The 21902-nt window shown below is 36.0% G+C and overlaps 2 protein-coding genes and 1 long non-coding RNA gene across 7 annotated transcripts; 1 reads left to right on the top strand and 2 right to left on the bottom strand.

The window, feature by feature from the left end:
* The first annotated feature begins 6240 nt into the window (after positions 1-6240).
* LOC148905647 (uncharacterized) lies at positions 6241-21115 on the top strand. 2 transcript variants are annotated; one of them, XR_016121645.1, is made up of 2 exons: positions 6241-6378; positions 19894-21115. It is a non-coding gene; the product is annotated as an uncharacterized LOC148905647 (long non-coding RNA). The 2 variants fall into 2 exon arrangements; XR_016121644.1 differs by lacking the exon at positions 6241-6378 and adding an exon at positions 8706-8878.
* Positions 12435-19633, bottom strand: LOC148905648 (uncharacterized). Of its 4 annotated transcripts, none has more exons than XM_089039660.1 (15): positions 19498-19633; positions 19215-19240; positions 19055-19102; positions 18919-18966; positions 18653-18680; positions 18197-18231; positions 18044-18112; positions 17825-17893; positions 17628-17696; positions 17388-17487; positions 16859-16918; positions 15577-16564; positions 14879-15228; positions 14536-14700; positions 12435-14070 (listed from the first exon to the last, which is right to left on the bottom strand). In XM_089039660.1, the coding sequence occupies exons 1-15, from the start codon at positions 19518-19520 to the stop codon at positions 12789-12791; spliced, it is 3360 nt and encodes a 1119-aa protein (XP_088895786.1). In that variant the 5' UTR covers positions 19521-19633; the 3' UTR covers positions 12435-12788. The 4 variants fall into 4 exon arrangements, with proteins under 4 accessions (XP_088895786.1, XP_088895787.1, XP_088895788.1 ...); XM_089039661.1 differs by having other exon boundaries at positions 17628-17693; XM_089039662.1 differs by having other exon boundaries at positions 17825-17890.
* Positions 19850-21645, bottom strand: LOC148905646 (uncharacterized). The gene is made up of 3 exons (XM_089039699.1): positions 21367-21645; positions 20888-21038; positions 19850-20803 (listed from the first exon to the last, which is right to left on the bottom strand). Exons 1-3 carry the CDS (start codon positions 21643-21645, stop codon positions 20724-20726), a joined length of 510 nt encoding a protein of 169 aa, XP_088895825.1. The 3' UTR covers positions 19850-20723.
* Between the last annotated feature and the right edge of the window lie 257 nt (positions 21646-21902).

Raw genomic sequence — 21902 nt, 5'->3', positions numbered from 1 at the left:
ATCAACTGCATGGGAAATTCCACACCATCCCACTCTAAATCATCTGTGGGATACTTACTTGTCCTACAGGGATCCTTCTCTGCTGGATACAGTGCAGACCTGATTGCCCACATAAAGCATCGATTGTCTTCATTCTTCACGTTTACAATAGCCTTCTTCCTTTCTACCCACGTTGGTAGCGGTACGTAACTCCCCCCTCGTATGGGTACGTACCTGGCTATACTTATCTCTATTCCTTCAACCTCCTCTACTGTCCAACCCGATCCTTCTTTCGTGTAGTTAGACAGCGACTCCATTATTGCTTCTAAGGCTTCACTGAGTGACCTATCCAGATTCGTGGATTCTAATATCACTAACGACTTTGATCGCAACATTGCTGTCGTCATTACCTCGTCTTTTGATAAACTTACTTCTACCATTATGCTCGCTTTCAGGGCTCCTAATTCTTCTATACCTTTTCGGAGAGTCCTTTTAACCTTCCTTTCTGACTGACGCCAAAACTGTCTAACGTCAATCTCACCGTTACCGGGTATTGACACCGTGCTGAAGTTGCTTTGGGATTCCATCTATATAATAGGAAATATTTTATACCTAATACCAAGCACTTTTTAGGTCGTCGTAGTCGTACTCACAGTCCTGACAATGCCAAAACAATTTAACCTTAGTCTCAAACTTCTTACCACATCCACAATCATAACTGCTCATACACTTCGTCTTCATTTTCAAATGCTTTTTCAAATCCGCTTCTTTCTTAAAAGTTCTCTTACATTCTTCGCACTCCATATATAGACTAACATATTTGCGCTGTTGCCCCCAACCACACTTGGAGTGGGTTGTTTCCGTAGGTGGATTTTTGACACGGGTCTTGCCCGTGTTGAGATTGCGCTGGAACCCCCATTCCCTATACTACTTTCCTTTCTGACTGACGCCAAAACTGTCTAACGTCAATCTCACCGTTACCGGGTATTGACACCGTGCTGAAGTTGCTTTGGGATTCCATCTATATAATAGGAAATATTTTATACCTAATACCAAGCACTTTTTAGGTCGTCGTAGTCGTACTCACAGTCCTGACAATGCCAAAACAATTTAACCTTAGTCTCAAACTTCTTACCACATCCACAATCATAACTGCTCATACACTTCGTCTTCATTTTCAAATGCTTTTTCAAATCCGCTTCTTTCTTAAAAGTTCTCTTACATTCTTCGCACTCCATATATAGACTAACATATTTGCGCTGTTGCCCCCAACCACACTTGGAGTGGGGATTGTCCGTAGGTGGATTTTTGACGCGGGTCTTGCCCGTGTTGAGATTGCGCTGGAACCCCCATTCCCTATACTACTTATAGAATATATTTTATTGCGAATTTTCTTTCACTTTTAGAAATAGTTTAGAAGTTTTTTGTATTAGAATTTACACCGAAATTCAATATTCTAAAATAGAAAAAAACTAGATATATAAAAACACATTAAAATATTTAAAGCTTCACCTCTAAAATAAATCCTAAAACTTAAATTCTTTCAGATGCACCATTATACATCTTGATACTCAGTAATTTCTATTGTAAAGATGACAAGACTTAAACATTATGTAAATGCTTTTGTTAGATATCACTTATTATACATTACAAGATTATCACTATAGGCCACAACACTTAAAACACTTAAATTTTACCAGGCCTCCTCATGTAGCGAAAAGTTTGCCATCTTAGTAAAATGAACAAATATAATGGCATTGCATCACTGCAAATTACAGGCTGCAAATAACATACTATACTACTAAGAACATTCAATACACTATATGAAAAGCAACTTCCATTTACATCCTGTTTCATTCAATTTTATTTCCTTTTTTTTTTTTTTTTTCATCTACCCATTTACAACCTAATGTATATTTTCACTCACAGCATGAATAGTACCTATCATGTGGTAGTCACATTGGTTATACCTATCTGTATTGCTATCAGTTTTGTACCAATCTACCGTGAGATTAGCAATATTCTACCAATCCACTAATCCCATTCTACTAGTCATAAGTTTACAATATTCCACTTATCTACCAAACTCATCTACTAGTGATAACTTTAGCAATATTCCACCAATATACCACTCTCATTTACTAGCGATGAGTTTAATGTTCTACAAATCTAGATACTTGTATCTCAACAGATAATAGCATAGCCATTTTATAATAGTTAAAATTGTTGCTTAGTACAACTTATGTTGTAGTGTATCTGTGCATCAAGTTCAATGAAATTTGGGCTCATTGCATTTTAACAGAGATTTTGCACCAGCACCTGACGCAAGCTATCGTGCAAAAGCTGACGTATGTTGGGCTAACGGGTTACTATATATCTTGAACCCATGCATGTATCATGAATATCATCTATCTTGTTATTTCATGATTCCCAAATTTAAGATTGAGAAATGCACTAAATGTATCTGCTACAATAACCGCATTTAACTGATTATATCGAAATATACGATCTTCCTAGAAAGGTAGAACTGTCTTGCTTGCTTGAAGTTGGCTGTTTGCCTGTGCCATTGCTTGCAGTACCAATACGTGGTGTTTTGCTTTCAAGCTAAACAAGATAAAAGCAGTTCTTTTTTTGGAAAGCTCATTATTAACAAGGATAGCTGCATGTTAAAAGTGCATCATTTAGTCTAACCCCGCTTATCAGTGTAAACAGCCTAACCTATTTTCTTGTATTATAGCAATACCTTTAAAACTAAGGCATTGCTGCATAGGTCACTATCCCCAACTTGTAGATTAAATTTAAATCTAAAATGTAATCATGTATACCATATTTATCTATAACCAGCAAAGTGGAAAGGACTATTTTCTTTTCTTGTTTCCTTTTTTTTTTTTTTTTTCTGTTTTGATATCGTTATTACACGTCTTACTACAAATGCTTTTATATTTATCACACATTACTTACACCTTATATTGAGGTTCCGTTTTCTTTTTTTCTTTCTTTCTTTTCTTATTTTTTTGAAACCTTTTTATTTGAGTTACGTCCTTTGACTGCGCCTTGTTAAATGCAATGTCCACGAAGCTTTAGCTGGATTTAATAAGCTCAATACTCCTTTTTCATTATAATCATCGCATCCAGTATTATAATTTACTTCATTCGCACTAAAAGTATATAAAAGCAGTTTGTATTAATCCTGAAAGGATATTATTAGAATAGTATTAGCACGATATACTTCGTTTGTTATCCCTGCGTATACATCTAACTATTTTCAAAGTTTCAAATGTTTGCGCAGAGATAAAAAATATATATTTGTATGTTATCGATAGTCGATTTCCATAGCAGTTATTGTCACTAATAAAAGCCACCTACTGAATAACTGAACCTTATGAACAACCCTGATCCCATGGTCACACTGAGCAACAGGTCCTAAGAACGTGACCTGTCTCGCACAGGATACAATTGGCCAAAGGAAATCTTGCAAATTATGACACAAATGTGTGGCTGTCGTAACATATTTCGATTTGTGACCCTTGTCGTAAACTTTTTAGCGCTAGTAATGTAATGACAATCGAATGTTGCATAATATACAAATACATATTATTGATTTTCTATCACGTAGTCACTGTCCTTGGGACACTAAATATATCATATTATAAATTTGTTGCTCTTTTGCTCTATGCTCAAGAATTGTCCTAACCAAATTAAATATGATTTCGGAATGAAACGTTTTTCTAACATTGAACTTAAATTGGTCACGTACGCGCTTTTTTTATTCTAACATTAGTTTTTTTAGATTTTTTGACAGCGAAAGAGGAGCAAGTTTTATCAATGAAATATTCAACTGCATTATGTAATCACTATAAAAATGAATAAATAATCAGCATGATAACTTTTGGTGTTCTTTTTTATTACATGTTTTACGTGTGGCTTTAATGTAGTTCAAGCTATTTGATTTAAAAAGGGGGAAACATGGATTAATCAGGGTTTAGTAGAACTTTCTTCCTCCTAGTGCTTTCCAAATAAGACTAAAAAAAAGAAGAAAAAATATAGATTGGTTTCGCGGTTTTTTAACTTGACGAGAACGCAAACAACAAATTCAATGAGATTAATTTAAAACTCCATACATATCAACATTTAAATAGTCCGGTCATCTTTTCCAAATTTATGAGAAACCGAAAATACATAGCCGATCCAAAATAGATTGCTTATAGATGATGTCAAGGGTCGGCAGATAAACGACATATTAAATATAGTCGACTAGTAAATGATTTCCGAAGTCTCAGTTTTTCCTTTGTGTCGCCAGCGTCGGACCAAATCCACTTCACTGGTTATTGTTTTACCCTTTCCGACGACCACTTGTCATTCCTTCGATAACGAGATTTTTTGTTTGAGTTGTGTCCATACTCGTGTGATGTCTCATGCACATCATTTAAACAGAAAAATGATACCTAATGAATGACAAGCGGTCTGATGTGGAAAAACGTTACGCCAAAGTGGACTAATTGGACAACTAAACCAGAGTTTGTGGCTGCCAAATTCACTAGAATAGCAAACATTTGGTACTGTTTCATATTAGTCAGAATAACAAATAACACTACTGAATATTGACCTTCAGTGAACTTATAATAGCCGATGACATTTTTTTGTTCTTGTTTGTGCCCAGTACTTCCACCCGGAAGTGGTGACATCACTGTTTGAATCCCGAGGCAATTATTTATTTTCATGGGGAAAAAATCACACCACCGCTGCATTCAACGTTCTCGACTCGCAGATAAATCCTATGACAGCCCATCATTATACTTGAGTCGGGTACAAAGGGTTTGACAGGCGGATAAACGAAGCGGACGTTGCATAATCCATCAGAAAAAGTATGTCATCCAATAAGATGATGGATCTCAGGCATGTCTGAACTTGTACGGCGTGTAATTAAAACTTAACATATTCATAAAACAAATCAGACCACACAAGGACTCCGGTCTTGAATTTTCATGAAAGCCTCCGCCCTATGATTTGAACCTCTATGGAAACTCTGTTTTACTTCTTGGCATGTTTCTAGAAATGTGGTAGCTAGGTAATATATTAAAAGGACGCATAAAAAGAAGGATCCAGAAAGATCTAAGGGCTGCAAGGATGCGCCTTTTTTTCTGCTTAGTCATAGCCAACTATTATTATTAGCTATGGCTTAGTCCGGTCATTCAAGGTTATTCAAGACAACAAACTTAACGGTTTTCATGTCTTTAATCTTCAGTGCAATATATGGGAATGGCATGCTGATAATCTAAACAGTATTTTCCCTTTTTTTATATAACAGAAAGATTTCAAATAAATGGAAATGAATACGTTCTTTTTACTACTTCAAGGATTTCACGGGTTTGTGTGTGTGTGTGTGTGTGATATCTCCAAGTGCCCATGTAATGTTCTGTTTATTATATAACCTTATAAAAATAAATGTAAAAAATTTACGCTGTTCCTTCCCGCCTCTCAAGCCGAAGTGAACCGTCGTGCTTAACCAGAGAGTGTTTATCAACGCTTGAGGACTTTTGCTTCATCAAGTATTTCAATTTCCTCATCAGTTGGTTCAGTTCAGATGTCAAATCCTTTCGCTTTTAGGTCTTTTTGTTTTGCTTTGAGGGTAGCCATGGTTCCTTTGAATTGAGCATCGTTAAAAATTGTCAAACCGTAGTTTTCTTTGTTCAAATATCGTTGAATACTTGAAAGAAATCCTCGTAAACTCGATGGCTTGTATTCGGAACTGTCTTTCTTTCTAATTCCATAAAAAATTTAGACTGAAGCTCGTTTAAGACAGATGGTTTCAGTTCATGAAGCAATCGATCTTGAAGCAAGTCGTCATGATTTTTCTAGACGAACGCCTTGAACAGCTACACATCATACATTGTTTTCCTCTTTGTGTTCACACTTCCTGCTCTTCTAAAAACTTACTCAGCTCTTCATCAGTTATATCGACAAACCTGCTTGATGCCATAGTTTTGTCGCTTTTTTTTAGCAAAATAAACAATCTCGAATGGAAGTTAAAGCACTTGACACTTTGACAGCGCGCGAAAATACTGAAAGCTGATTGGTCGACTGAGTGATATCACACATGTGTGATATAAATGATATCTTTATGACTGGGATAAGCTTTCTATCACTTTGATACCACTCGGTATACCACTATATGTTATATAATAAATATAGATACACTTGCCGCCGGAACGCTCTGGGCTAGAGGTCGACACCTTCTAAAGCAGCAAATCTTTAGTTAAGTCACGATCACATTTCCATTGAGTAAAAAAGAAGGGTTTGCTTAGAGACAACCAAACCTGTTGGAGATGAATCGTAATCGAGGCCTTGGATTCGTCATAGAAGCTGCCTTTTTTCTGGCAGCCGTGTGCTCAACAAACGGTATGTATAAGTACGACACGTAATTAGTTAAACAGTTGATAGATAGATAATTTGTAACACCGTATGGTATGTAAAAATGAAACTGACGTTTCGGACGTTAGTCCTTCATCGGAGTAAACGATGGTGTTACAAATTATCTATCTATCTATCAACTGTTTTACTGAAAACACCGACGCAGTTTACACTAGTTTTCACTAGTTTTCCACCCTATGTAATTAGTTAATGGAGAGTTTTAGATTTACGTTCACGGCAAACGTGAAACGTCAGTTGACCAGAAAAAAATATTTTAAATTACTGAAAAAGCATCGCAAAAAAGACCAAGTAGTAGAAAAGCGAAAGAGTATTTGCGCTTGGTGAGAAGGTTTGTAAAAGGTAAAGTAAAAGACACGAAAACTATGAAAACGTGGTCACGTTTGCCGTTTGCGGAGAGAAAAAAAAGTCAATCTAAAACTCTCTAATAACAAGGTTTGAAGCTTGTATAGTAGTAAATCACGCGCTCGCGATGTAAAGTCCAATTTAGTTAAACTAAACAACTTTTATTTCAAAGTGTTTTAGTATTACTGAATGGAGTATGAGATTATTTCCAAGGGCTGCATTGACCAAATAACTCGAATTCCGTTCCAGCGCAAGCTTTGAAAGGGAAATTCCCTTATCTTGACCTTTGACAAAATACCGAAATAGACACGCAGATAGTGTCGCTTAAATTTACTTTATTTTATTACTCAGCTAGGTTTAATTGTGCTGTTAGCGAGGAAATAAGTCGTTTTGGAGGTGTATGTTCTCTAAGAATATCACAAGAGTCGCAAAGTGGTGTCGAGCCGTTAAAAAGTTTTGATAATTTGGGTAAAATGATTGCCGGAGCGGATGGAATACTGAGGCGCCGTTCTTTTAATCCTAAATTTCGTCTTTCATCTGATGTTCGAGTCTAAAATTTTACTAAAATGATTATTCATTTCACTACATCTTGGTAATAGATATGCGAACCAACAATTAATAATAATTTCTAAAACGTCTTTCAATGTACGCATGAATGAGTTTTTAACCTGGTTTCGCTCATTGTGGGGCTATCCTAATATATCTAGTGGAGGGGACTAAAAAAATGTAGTAAAAAAATGCATTTTAATGTTCATTTGTTTCTCAATTTTCACACCCCTCGCATCAGCGTTTAGTGTGGGCACTGTGAAAAGTTAAGTTTTCTCTTGATGCTTTCCAAATAAGACTAAGAAAGAGAGAAAATATATTGATTTTTGTGGCTTAATTCCTAATTTAACGAGATAACAACAAATTCAATGATATATGCATGCATTAATTTAAACTCATTTAGTCCCGTCATCTGTTCCAAATTGCCGAACAACCGAAAATACACCATGTGCACTTGCTCCATTGTTCTTGAATTGCCGATCCAAAATAGATTGCTTACAGATGATGCCAAGGGTCGGCAGATAAACGAACTAGTAAATGGTTTCCGAAATCTCAGTAGTTCTCAGTAGTTTCAACGTTCTCGACTCGCAGATAAATCCTATGACAGCCCATCATCATACTTGAGACGAGTACAAATGCTTTGACAGGCAGATAAACGAAGCGGACGTTGCATCATACATCAGAAATAGTCATCCAATTAAGACTGTGGATCCCAGGCATGTCTGAACTTGTGCGGTGTGGTAATTAATACTTAACATATTCATTAAAGAAAAAGAAAAAAAAACAGACCACACCTGGACAACTAGTTCAAAACTCCTAAGCTTCGGTCTTCGGTCTTGAATTTTCATGAAAGCCTTCGCCCTATGATTTGAACCTTAATAGGAAAACTCTCTTTTACTTCTTGGCATGTTGCTAGAAATGTAGTAGCTGGGTAAGAAATTAAAAGGACGCATAAAAAGAAGGATCTAGAAATATCTAAGGGCTGTAACGGATGAACCGTTTTTCGGCTTGGTCCGCTCATAACTATGGTCCGGTCATTCAAGATTATTCAAGACAAGCTCACCGGTTTTCATATATTTAATTCTAAGTGCAATGTATGGCAGGGGAATGGCATGCCGATGATCTAAACCGTATTTTCCCTTTTTTAAATATAAAAAACAAATATACAATGAATACGTTCTTTTTACTACATTAAGAATTTCACGGGCTTTTTGTTTTTTGTTTTTTTGTTTTTTTGCTTTTGTATGTTTGTTTGTTTGCTCAAGATCTATTTCAGGGCATTTTTTGGTTTTATAGTCACCTGTCATAACATGTTAAGGAATTAAAATCCTATCACATGACGGATGTTATATAAATGATCATGCAGACAACAGACATAGATACACTTGTCGCCGCGGAGCGTTCTGTAGAGGTCACATCTTTAAAGCGGCAAATATTTAGTTAAGCCACGATCGTATTTTCATTGATTCAAAAAAGAAGGGTTTGCTTAGACGAACCAAACCGTTGGAGATGAATCTCAATCAAGGCCTTGGAGTCATGATAGTTGCCTTCGTTTTGGCAGCCATGTGCTTAGCAAACGGTATGTATAAGTGTACGACATCTAATTAGTTAATAACAAGGTTTGAAACTTGTGTAGTAGTAAACCACGCGCTCGCGATGTAAAGTCCAACAATTTAGCTAAACTAAACAACTTTTATTTCAAAATACATAGCCGATCCAAAATAGATTGCTTATAGATGATGTCAAGGGTCGGCAGATAAACGACATATTAAATATAGTCGACTAGTAAATGATTTCCGAAGTCTCAGTTTTTCCTTTGTGTCGCCAGCGTCGGACCAAATCCACTTCACTGGTTATTGTTTTACCCTTTCCGACGACCACTTGTCATTCCTTCGATAACGAGATTTTTTGTTTGAGTTGTGTCCATACTCGTGTGATGTCTCATGCACATCATTTAAACAGAAAAATGATACCTAATGAATGACAAGCGGTCTGATGTGGAAAAACGTTACGCCAAAGTGGACTAATTGGACAACTAAACCAGAGTTTGTGGCTGCCAAATTCACTAGAATAGCAAACATTTGGTACTGTTTCATATTAGTCAGAATAACAAATAACACTACTGAATATTGACCTTCAGTGAACTTATAATAGCCGATGACATTTTTTTGTTCTTGTTTGTGCCCAGTACTTCCACCCGGAAGTGGTGACATCACTGTTTGAATCCCGAGGCAATTATTTATTTTCATGGGGAAAAAATCACACCACCGCTGCATTCAACGTTCTCGACTCGCAGATAAATCCTATGACAGCCCATCATTATACTTGAGTCGGGTACAAAGGGTTTGACAGGCGGATAAACGAAGCGGACGTTGCATAATCCATCAGAAAAAGTATGTCATCCAATAAGATGATGGATCTCAGGCATGTCTGAACTTGTACGGCGTGTAATTAAAACTTAACATATTCATAAAACAAATCAGACCACACAAGGACTCCGGTCTTGAATTTTCATGAAAGCCTCCGCCCTATGATTTGAACCTCTATGGAAACTCTGTTTTACTTCTTGGCATGTTTCTAGAAATGTGGTAGCTAGGTAATATATTAAAAAGACGCATAAAAAGAAGGATCCAGAAAGATCTAAGGGCTGCAAGGATGCGCCTTTTTTTCTGCTTAGTCATAGCCAACTATTATTATTAGCTATGGCTTAGTCCGGTCATTCAAGGTTATTCAAGACAACAAACTTAACGGTTTTCATATCTTTAATCTTCAGTGCAATATATGGGAATGGCATGCCGATAATCTAAACAGTATTATCCCTTTTTTTTTATATATAACAGAAAGATTTCAAATAAATGGAAATGAATACGTTCTTTTTACTACTTCAAGGTTTTCACGGGTTTTGATAAATGTTTTTTGTGTTTTGTGTCCTTTGAATTGAGCATCGTTAAAAATTGTCAAACCGTAGTTTTCTTTGTTCAAATCATAGTTCCCCTCAGTAACTATGTTCAAATATCGTTGAATACTTGAAAGAAATCCTCGTAAACTCGATGGCTTGTATTCGGAACCGTCTTTCCTTCTAACTCCACGAAAAGCTTAGACTGAAGCTCGTTTAAGACAGATAGTTTCAGTTCATGACGCAATCGATCTTGAAGCAAGTCGTCATGATTTTTCTGGACGAACGGCTTAAACAGCTCCACATCATACATTGTTTTCCTCTTTGTGTTCACATTTCCCTGCTCTTCTAAAAACTCACTCGGCTCTTCATCAGTTATATCAACCAATCTGCTTGATGCCATAGTTTTTTTAGCAAGGAAAAAGACGAAAAAGCACAAGATAAACAATCTAGAATGGAAGTTGAAGCACTTGACACTGTGACAGCGCGCGAAAATACTGAAAGCTAATTGGTCGACTGAGTGATATCACACGTGGGATATAAATGATATCTTTATGACTGCCATATATTCTCATCTTTATGACTGGGATAAGCTTTCTATCACTTTGATACCACTTGGTATACCACTATATGTTATATAATAAATATAGATTCACTTGCCTCCGAAACGCTCTGTGCTAGAGGTCGACACATTCAAAAGAGGCAAATCTTTAGCAGCCACGATCATATTTTCATTGATTTATAAAAGAAGGGTTTGCTTAGAGACAACCAAACCTGTTGCAGATGAATCTTGTTCAAGGAATAGGATTCATACAAGTTGCCTTCTATTTGGCAGCAGTGTGCTCAACAAACGGTATGTATAAGTACGGTATGTAATTAGTTAATAACAAGGTTTGGAAGTTGTGTAGTAGTAAACCACGCTCTCTCGATGTAAAGTCCAACCAATTAGTTAAACTAAACAACTTTTATTTCAAAGTTTTTTAAGGGTCTAGTATTACTGAATGGGGTATGAGATTATTTTCAATGCAGGCCTTGGAAATTTCGTCATAAAATTTCTCGAATAATGTGGAACCGTTAACCACGTTCCAAAGCAATACAGCTGTACGACAGACTTGATCTTTACTGTTAATGAAAAGATGAATTTTACAAAATGCCAGTACCTTGAATTAATCTTGGAACGTGAAGATAGTTCTTTCATATGGACTTTAATGATATAAAGTATGTACAAGTATCTTGGTCTTCTATGAGTATATTAGATTTTTTGAGTTTAAAGGAAAGAATTAACGAATGTGTATTTTCTTACGATCTTTTAAATCGTAATAAGGTGATTTTATTCTCAAGTGTCAATGAAGCGTTTTTTGTAAAGTTGCTCTATTTCTAGCCTCCGTTGCAGACGTCCTGCGGGGTTTGGTTCCGCAAGACATCTGCAACGGAGGCTACTCTTTTGCCTCAAAAACAACAAAACAGATTAAACATAACTGATTTTAACAAATGCGTGCTGTATCCGGCTAAGAATTGGCTTATTCTTAGTATTCTCTTGTGATGGAAATAATCGGGACATAAACATAGCCAGAAATATGGAACCGGAACAGGCGGAGCTTATTTTCGGCTATATTAGCATAAATTAGCATAGGTCAATCAAATCACTGTGTTGAACAATTGTGATTGGCTAATCGCTTAACCCGAATCAATCTGTACATTTGGGTTTAAACATGGCGGACTCGACTGAGCTAGGCCCGATGAACTTTCGAAGAAGAGAAAGTGTGATACATCTTTTTATGAGGTTGAAAGGTTGATATCAAGTCGAAAAGTCAATGGCAAACAACTCGAATATTTGGTAAAGTGGAAATATTATTCCATATACGAAGCATCCTGGGAACCGTCAGAAAATATAACAACAGAATGCATCAAGTAAGTTGAAATGCAATGACTGACTTTAATACTACTCTTCGAGCTTCTTCTAGTTCATTTGGGAAATAGCCCTTCATTATTGTCATCAAGCTAAAGATAATAAAGTTTGATTTTAAATCCTAAATTTGAGTTTTTGGGAAATGGTTGAACCACGAGCCAAAAAAGTGACAATAAACAACTCCGGTTTAGAGACAAACTAAACACCGAGTTGAGAGCCGAGTTGAGAGCCGAGTTGAGAGCCGAGTTGGGAGCCGAGTTGGGAGCCGAGTTGGGAGCCGAGTTAGGAGCCGAGTTATTTAAAAATTTAAATTAATTTTTTTGGGAATTATTTAGTATAATCATCATCTTTATTGAAATTAATTTTTGAAAAATTATAATTATAATCTTTTTAGGAACATAAACAAATTATTTGAAAAAAAATGTTTGTTTGCGTTATCACTATGGTTCGGCAACTGCTGCAACTGCTGATCAGTAATTATGCATAGAAAAATACAGTACAGCTAGATGCATGCACAAACATTAACTCGATGTGTATATCTTATAAAACAATAATGTCAATAAAAAACGCGATAAAGTTCTATACAGTAGTAAAGATCACATTATATGACTTTATACGCCTTAAGTGCAGAATTTCGAGAACTTGCTGTCATTATTACTAGTTTATAATGTATAAATTCCGCACTTAAGGAGTATACATGTTGATGTCCATGAGGAACTCCTCTTGAAATGCATCTAACATTAACCCAGGAGCACAGTGTATCATAGATGGAGATATGTAAGGATGACGTGCTCTTACACACTCCCACAGACAGTGGTAGTAGCGGTTGCTTTCTGTGGATATATGCTTCACTCCATTCTTCATATAAACATCCTTCTCCAAGTGTTGGATTACTAATCCAAGAAAAGGTGGTCCCATTGGATCCCGGAAGTAATACGGGCAACCTGCACACTTCTTAACTCGGTTTGTGATGCTGGTTATCATAAAAGGATGGCTATTATGCCATGGCTGACGATAACCACCAGTGCTTTGAAAGCTGGAAACAGGCTGTCCTTGGTTAGAGGTACTGGGACCAAGAGTTCGTGAGACCATGTTGATGCCATGGTTGGAGGAACTGAGTCCATTAGAGGTACTGGGACCAAGAGTTTGTGAGACCATGTTGATGCCATGGTTGGAGGAACTGAGTCCATTAGAGGTACTGGGACCAAGAGTTCGTGAGACCATGTTGATGCCATGGTTGGAGGAGCTGAGTCCATTAGAGGTACTGGGACCAAGAGTTTGTGTGACCATGTTGACGTCATGGTTGGAGGAGCTGAGTCCATCAGAGGTACTGGGACTGTGGGTGGTGGTAGGATTTTGGTTGCTGCACATGTGGTGCAACAATTGTTTAAGACTTGCCTTTGTATGCACCTTTTGATGTAGAGTCGTGTCCTGCTCTTGTACATTCAGTACTTTCAGCATCACCCACACCACATGGTGGCAGATGTCCCCTCCTGCGGCAAAAGAGCAATCACACTCAACAGTTTCTCCGATGTGGACAAGTCTGGTCTTGTGACTTTGCTCAACCTCGAACACTTTATGGTAATCACTAATGTGGTGAACATTCTTTAACATGATATTGGCATATTTTGCCTTCTTAAGCGATTCATGAAATGCTTTACTACGCGTCTTCCTTTTTCGGTGGGTGCTGCGAATATGGGGTGTCTGTCCACCCCCATCATCATTGTCATCATCAGAGCCACTCAGATCGTCAACAATGCTTTGCATACTAACAGCCCTTTGTTTGACTCTATGGGATGACCTTTCTTCAATGTGTGTCCCTGCTTTGTATGCTTCTGTATTCAAATTGTTACTGCCGAGATCCTTGGCGAACTGGCTTGCTCTATCCAATTGCCTTCTCAATGTGGCCATGTCTTTTTGCCTTTGGTTATGGCAATTACCCCCAGAGTAGGACCCTTCCTCAAACCTTTCAAACAAAAACAAAAGCACAACATTATTTACTTACTTCAACTGCATTGAGGTGAGTTGGGATCTTAAAACAAGTAATGTACAATGTTTTACAAAACCTTCAATGTTACGAAGCTCAATTTCATAAAAATTAGATTTTGGTATTTTTCAGTATAAACCAAAGAACCAAAATTTTATCATTGATTTGTTTTGACAGTTATAATATCACATATAATAAGCTCAACAGCCCTCATCTGCCACACCCACCATACTATCATACATTTTGGAATCTTTTTATGATAAGCTTTAATTTGATATATGATAGCTTTTGTCCCCCATTCCCCCAAGTGATACTAATATGTCCACTGGTTCATGCACTTATAAAAAAGTAAATAAAACTCATGGAAACTCATGATCAGTGAGTTTGGCACACTATAGTCACTAGTGCTTATATCACTCAACCACACTTTATTTATGTCCATACCTTTTTAACTTTGCCTTCAAAAGGGCACTCTCAACAATGTGATCCTCTGCTACTCTTGACAGCGAATCCCTCTTGGCTCCACGCACTGCATTGCGTGAATGGCCCACTTCTGCCATGTTGGTATTTGGTGCATCTGGTCCTTTAAATGCTCTGAACACATGGAATCTGCAATAGAAATATTACCAAAGTATTTAACATATATCAAAACATGTGTATATCCACAAAAAATGTGTGCAGTTTCATGACTTTTTCAGATCATTACTCGCTAAGCTTAGCTATGCTCAAGGTGGACATCTCAATTAAAAAAAGCACATTACAGAGACATCAATAAAAGTCTATGTACCTTCTTGCATGCCAGAAGTTGTTAAACCAATTCTTAACATGCTTTCTCTTATCTTTTTCCTTGGCCCAGTCCATCAGAGTGCGGCGCTTCACTTCATATGCAGTTGGTGTTTCTGCACAGTAAATAGCATGAACCATTTCCAGAAATTCCGCTTTTGATCGTGGACTCCAAGTACCCTTAGAAACCTTGTGAGCACAATCATAAAAGTGAACCTCACAAGACTTTGACCTCTCAAGCAATTCTTCCTTGAGCATTATCTGAATACTTGCACGATTTCCACCATGCTCATCGCTGACAATTCCATGCGGATCGAAAATATACTGAGCATTGCCAGTGAATTCTGTTAAGGCCTAAAACAAAGAAAACAAAATCCCTTAATAAACAATCATTTCACAAAAATTATTCTACATTATTAAACTCATCAACAATGCATAAGCTACCAGTCCAAGCAGGATTTCCCAATTTGGTCACATGCATGACCTTTATACCCCGACAATTAATTCCAGATATAAACAGAATGATTAAGGGTCATAGTACTTTAAAGGGTTAGAAGATAATGTGTGGCCTTTCGTGAAGGGGTCCAAATTAGTGTCACTATAAAAACTCAAATTATGCAGGAATGTTTGGGCAGGTTGTATAAGTTTGAAGAAAATGGTAGATTGCGCTGAACAATATGCAGTTTGTGTTAAAAAAATTACACTATTCAGGTGACTCCAAAATTCACAAAGGGTTTCTTTACTTTCTGTGTCGCAATCCATACTTGCAAGAGTTACCATCTCTTTAAGTGTAGGATGTTGCACACTTAGATTGATGGTTTTCATTCCTAACACTTTATCATGCTCTGCATCCAAATAGCAAAACTCCTTAGCAAGGGGATGCATACCATCTCGTTGCATTAATGCAGCAACTTCAATACGCTCCTTGCTAGTGCGAAACACATACGTCAATTTGTTTTTGCTCAATCGGCCATCTTGGACAGCCCACAATAAATATTTATCATGTTTGTCACTTTCTGATTTGATTTTTGCTAGTGCCTCAAATGAATGACCAGCTGGATTAATTTCCTTCATAACTTGCTGCTTTACATTTTGGATATCTTTGAGCTTTGCCATCTTTGATGCATTGTCATACACTTCAGTAACAGACTTGCCCTCTTTTAGCATTTTACGTAGACTTTCATAAGGAAACTGACATGGTTTAGCTGAATTATTTGCTTTGAAGAACTCTGCAGCTTCTTTCCTGATTGATGGGGTTATCTTCTTTGCGATACATGTATGGTTTCCATAATGGTATACATTGACAAAGGCATCATTAAACTCCCAAACCTTCTTGGCAAGACACGGAATTCTATTGGCTACATACCCACAACATGCACAATTCACATTTTCTCCTTGTCTTTCAAAGTTAACTTTGTTGTTCTTTGTAAATGAGTGCTTGTATGGGCATTTCTCGTTGACACATTCATATGTTCCGCTGCATGATGCTATACGACGTACTCCTTGAAAGTTGGATCTGTTAGATGTTATCCAAGAACACCAGGGTCTGCCATCAACTGTGCTTTTCATCATGGCATTTTTGTCGTACTGGAGTTTATAGCAACAAGTCCCATCAATGTCATGTGGCAATGTAGTAACTTCCTGCATATCACAACCTGCCCAAATTTCTGGGGTCAACTTTTTTCGTGTCCTGTAATGTAAATATAAATTATTATTACACTAGCTTTTTATTGATACCAGTTGTATAGACTTTCCTGTGGTTAAATTAAAAACAGTCTTTTCACTCCTACTACAGTAATTTTCCAATTGGCACTACTGTGTATGCACGTCTGTCAAAGAATCAGTTCCAGAAATGTACAAGTCAAAATAGATAATGGTCCAATCACATTGAAGTATCATGTGAAAGTGATTGTAAAGTTAAAAAAAAAAGCTACATGATAGAGTACATAATGTAATATTTATGTAAGATGCAATTGATACTTACATATCCTTAGTTGAAGTGCTTTCGCCAGTATTTCGTTTAGTTGATTTCACTGTTGACATCCTAAATACATATTATTAATAGCTTCATTATACAAGTATATTGTAAACTATGTTTACCATGTAATATTAGTAATATTAGCAAAGTTTATAAGTTTTGTTACAGCTGCAAGTAAATGGCAGTGACCAGCACGCCCGGGGATGGGGGGAAGAGGGGAGGGGGGGGGGGGGGGGGGGGCGGGGGTGGAATCCTGTACAAAACTACGAGGGATGCTTGTCATATCTCTTAGGGGTAAAAATTTGCGATTTGGTATCTTTTAGGGTCTTTTAGGGAATTTTTGAAGATCAGCATTTTCTGGTATCTCATAGGGTGCCAGAAAATAAGAGAAAGAGCGCATCCATATTTCTTAACCTGGGCGCTTTTATAAGTAAAATTATTTGATCTGGTAGATCGAAACTTTCGGTATATTTTAGGGGTCTTTTTGAAAATTTTCGACGAGCATCCCTGGTATTTAATATAAGCATATACATACCTTTTTTGTTTAAATTTGCACAGTTTTCTTTTTACATGCCTGTTTCTGTTGCTTATTTTTGAGAAGACAGTTTTACAATCAGGACACTGTTTGGGATCACCTTGAGAAAATAGTAATTTTCACATTAACAATTTTCATCACATTTGCATGGATTGACATTATAACTATTTATATACATGTAATGGATTTTAATGTAACATCTTTACAGCTGTCAAGATAACATTCAATAGCTAAGCTTACTTATATCATCCTCTGAATCAGATTGAGACAACTCCATATACTTTGATTCTGATAATTCTTCTAAATCTGCTAAATAATGTAAACATAAATTAATGGTTTTGTTTTGACAATAAGCATTGTAAGCATTATGTGAACTCTAAAATATATTATTTGTATTTATTTTTATTATTGATAATAATATTATTTTTATTACTAACCTTTATCATCCTCTGAATCAGATTGAGACAACTCCATATACTTTGATTCTGATAATTCTTCTAAATCTGCTAAATAATGTAAATATCAATTTTTGGTTTTTGACAACAAGAACACTTTCATTGTAAGCATTATGCTATATAATTATGTACCATTATACAGTGGATTTAATATATGTATTGTTAAACATCAACTTAAAAACAAAGCAATCAGTAGCTTACCTATATTGTCCTCTGAATCAGATTGAGGCATGCCAATATACTTTGATTCTGCTAATCCTTCTAACACTGCTATAATTATATAAATAAATATATCAATAATATATAAATATCAATTATTGGAAGACCTTATATGCAATCTAAAATATTACATACCTAAAACTTGCTTTGGCTTTTCATCCTCTTTAAATCTGCAATCATCAAGCCAATGGAACCATTTCATCAAATGGAAGTTATAGTTAATAGATCTAAATATTAATTATATCAAATAGAGTGCACAAACTAAATCTTTGAAACCAATAGTCAAAACAAAAGCATTTAGCACAGCTAACTATGTGCTAATTGCTACTAAAGTAGCCTTGACAAGTTTATTGCAAGCACTCTATCTCAATGAAACATTTAATCCACAAAGAGAAGTTCAGAAAGAAGTGAGTCATGAAAGGCATCAATCGAATAATGTTTATATAATAATGCTATAAACAACCTATAAAGTACATCATTTTCTATAATCATTAGTCATATGTAGTATTGCCTTGTATAATAGGATTTTGTTTGAGGTTTAAATTTTGCACTGAGACAACCAACAACAACAATAAAGTGTGTTTTTCTTACCTTTGTGGATAATCTTTGATTGGAGAGTCTAGGGCACAAATTCACAAACCAATTATTAAATATATTAATATGACTCTATTAATATTTGTGCTGGGAGTACTATTATTATCATGAATATAAAAAAGGAAAAGAAAAAAACAAAGGACAAGCAAAAACATGCACGAAACGATATAAACAAAACACTATACCTCATATTATAACACATTAAGAACCTACAATCAACAGCAAAATCAAATAAGAAAGTAAGAGAAGTTATTTATACTTGCCTGATATTGTGATGTACCGTGTAGATATAGGCGTTTTCACTGGAGAATCTATAAAATGGAATGACAGAATTATAAATAGCAAAATCGAATAAGAAAGTTTTCAGAAGTAGCAAGAGAAGTTATGATTTATTCTTGCCTGATATTGTGATGCACTGTGCAGCTATAGGCGTTTTCACTGGAGAATCTAAATGGAATGACAGTTTCGAGATGACAACGTGGACGCACATGACAAACATAATCAGTAAAAAGAAGGTAAAAAATCAGCAAATACACCACATAAAATAGGTTTAAAATACCTTCGATAATTATGCATTCTTCTTTGCTAAAAAAAAAGAATATAATACATTTCAATATTGTTTTTTATAAACGTTTTATCGTTGAAACATACGTGCCGTCCATGCCGTGAGATTTCGAAGCTTTCCGCTTACGATTCTCTTACACCCGAACATCTTTTTCACGAAAAAGAAATGAGCACTTACAACCTATACAGTCTTGGGACTTATTTGTAAACTTAATATATTCACGATGGCAAGTATTTTGCATGATAAAAGCAGATTCCTGAATAATTTATTTTCTTACCTCACACAGTCGCTGTCCTCCATTTTGAAACTTCGAGCCTGCGGTACACTGATCAGCAGTTAAATAACTCGGCTCCTATCGACTCCTAACTCGACTCCTAACTCGACTCCTAACTCGACTCCTAACTCGACTCCTAACTCGGCTCCCAACTCGGCTCCAGACTCGGCTCCCGACTCGAAGAATAGCGAACCTCTCCGGTTTACTTCACTCCCGAAGCACATGGTCGTCATAGGGCTATAATTTTAAAACTGATTTAAAAAATTTTGATCTCGAAAACTTAATTGCATGACTTAGAGTACTTTATATATATTACTTACAATAATCTCTGAGTAGAAAAACAACAACAACAGAGTTTTAGCAACAAAACAATTAATAGTATTTATTGTATTACAACAGGTATTTTGAAAGTCCATTACCATCACAGCAAATCATATTAGATGAAGTGGCAAGACTTAAAAAGTAAAAGCAGCCTTCCTGTCACAGTAAACTTCAGGCATGATGTCTTTAAGTTTTTGTTCAAGGGAAAGCTTTGCAGGATGGCAGATTTTGGACGAAAATGACTTTCCATCAGTATTTTTCCCTGAGAGCTGGGATAAATGTATAGATTCCCATGGACAAGGAACAAAAATATTCTTCCCCATAAAAGTTAGAACACTGCTGTCATTCTCTACTAAGGAATATACCAAAACAAGCAATGGTAGTTTTGAAGTCACTCCTAGAGCATTTGAAGAAAAAATTACTTTTGCAATCAGGAGAAGAGCAACTGGTGCTTAGTTAACAATTATTAACACTGTAGATGGGTATACATCACAGGAAAAGAAGTAAAATAAATCATGAATGTTATCAATATAAACTATGATGGTTTTCTGTTCGGCGAAACCATTCATGTTTTTTTATGGTTAATATGCAATTCCCATTCAAAAATACCTATCATGTTTTTTTTCTCCTTTTTTCCTGTGATGAAAAATCCTAGAAACATCATCTCTTCTTTTTCTTGGGTGCTTTTTTGTTCTTAACTACTTTTGGCTTTTGCTTGGTTTTACCATTACACTTTTGCACAGGATCATGATTTGGTTGCGAGTCAAAAGGGGTATAGAATTTAGCCCTTTTCTTCTTCGTTTGGGGTTGGTCATGGATCTCCTCCATCCAATATGTTAGCTTTAGTTTAGTGTACTTGTTAGGTAGACGCTGTCTATGTTGGAGTTTCTTAATGCGATACTGTGCCTTTAATACTTCAGCTGGTGGATCATGCTGTTGGCACTTTCTGATGACAACGGTCTTGCTGTGTGGTTGTTATTTTCTACGCCTACATATAAACAAGAAATAAATATAATTTCCTAGATAAGTGTTTCTTTTCAAAGTTGTATTACATAACTTGCTTTAAAACTACCTTGGCAACTAAACTGCTTGATGTTTTTGTACTTGGACATCATGTTTCCTAAATGATAGGCAGCTGCGGGCATGTAGCAGGTAACATTTTCAAAGTGATAGCCTTTTCTCTTAGTACCAAGGGCAGTGAAGTCATTTATCCAATTTTGTATCTTCAAAAATGACAAAGTTTAACTATTAGTATTGATTTACATTTTATATAAATGATATATGATATGGTTTTATAGAATACCTTGCTCATATATTCAGTAGCCGATGGTGGGGTCCAAGAAGTTATGTAATTGAAATATAACATCCCTTATAATACCACAATATTAATTGGTGAAGTAATGGCTGTTTTTAATAGATACATGCAAATGAAATACACATGAGACAAAAAGCATTGCTGTTGACCCAGTTACCTCACTTGATTAATTCTTAAAACACATGCATACACCTGTATGTATAAAGGATACAAAAAACCAAGTCTAGCATACATACCATCCACAACTTTTTGACTTCTTCTACTGTCTCTCCCTGGATTACATCGGAGTCCAGTTTTTCAGGTAGGTGATTCAACAATTTTTTCTTTTCATTTTCAAGGTTCTTGTATTTCAGTTTCCAGTTTTCAATTTCCCTTGAGAGAGTGGTGATTTCTTCTTCCCATTCACTTGCCCTTATAATGTCCCCAAACTGTATGGAAAACATAGTACAGTCATCTTGAAACTTCTCTCTTTCCTTCTTTGTGCCTTTTCGGTTAAGAGTTTTGACCTCTTGCATTACATTGTAGCATTTTCTTGCAATCAATTTACTTATTCTACTTGGAAGTTTTTCATGAAGTTTGAAAGTGTTTCCAGGAATAAGGCTGTTGATTATTTTTATTCTTGTCAGGTGGTCAGAAACATTGCTTAGTTTGATGAATAAGAGATTTTTAGCTTTTTACCAGCAAAACACTTCTTCTGAATGATGATTTCTTTGTTTTTTCACATAGTTTAACTGAGAGTTTGGGGATTCACTGATTTCTAGGTATCTTTTGT

The sequence above is a fragment of the Actinia tenebrosa genome, unplaced genomic scaffold (genome assembly GCF_029948245.1).
Source record: "Actinia tenebrosa isolate PJP-AT-01 unplaced genomic scaffold, QUT_ActTen_1.0 PGA_scaffold7__59_contigs__length_16204524, whole genome shotgun sequence".
NCBI lineage: Eukaryota > Metazoa > Cnidaria > Anthozoa > Actiniaria > Actiniidae > Actinia > Actinia tenebrosa.
This window is presented reverse-complemented; position numbering and strand designations above follow the sequence as displayed.

Coding starts and splice junctions, on each gene's coding strand:
- LOC148905648 (XM_089039660.1), bottom strand. CDS start 19,520: ATGGAGGACAGCGACTGTGTGAG. Junction 18,232..18,652: donor ATCAAAGATTATCCACAAAG/GTAAGAAAAACA, acceptor TGATGATTGCAG/ATTTAAAGAGGATGAAAAGC. Junction 14,071..14,535: donor TTGAAGGCAAAGTTAAAAAG/GTATGGACATAA, acceptor TTTGTTTGAAAG/GTTTGAGGAAGGGTCCTACT.
- LOC148905646 (XM_089039699.1), bottom strand. CDS start 21,645: ATGCAAGAGGTCAAAACTCTTAACCGAAAAGGCACAAAGAAGGAAAGA. Junction 21,039..21,366: donor AAGTCAAAAAGTTGTGGATG/GTATGTATGCTA, acceptor TCATTTTTGAAG/ATACAAAATTGGATAAATGA. Junction 20,804..20,887: donor CAAGCAGTTTAGTTGCCAAG/GTAGTTTTAAAG, acceptor GTTTATATGTAG/GCGTAGAAAATAACAACCAC.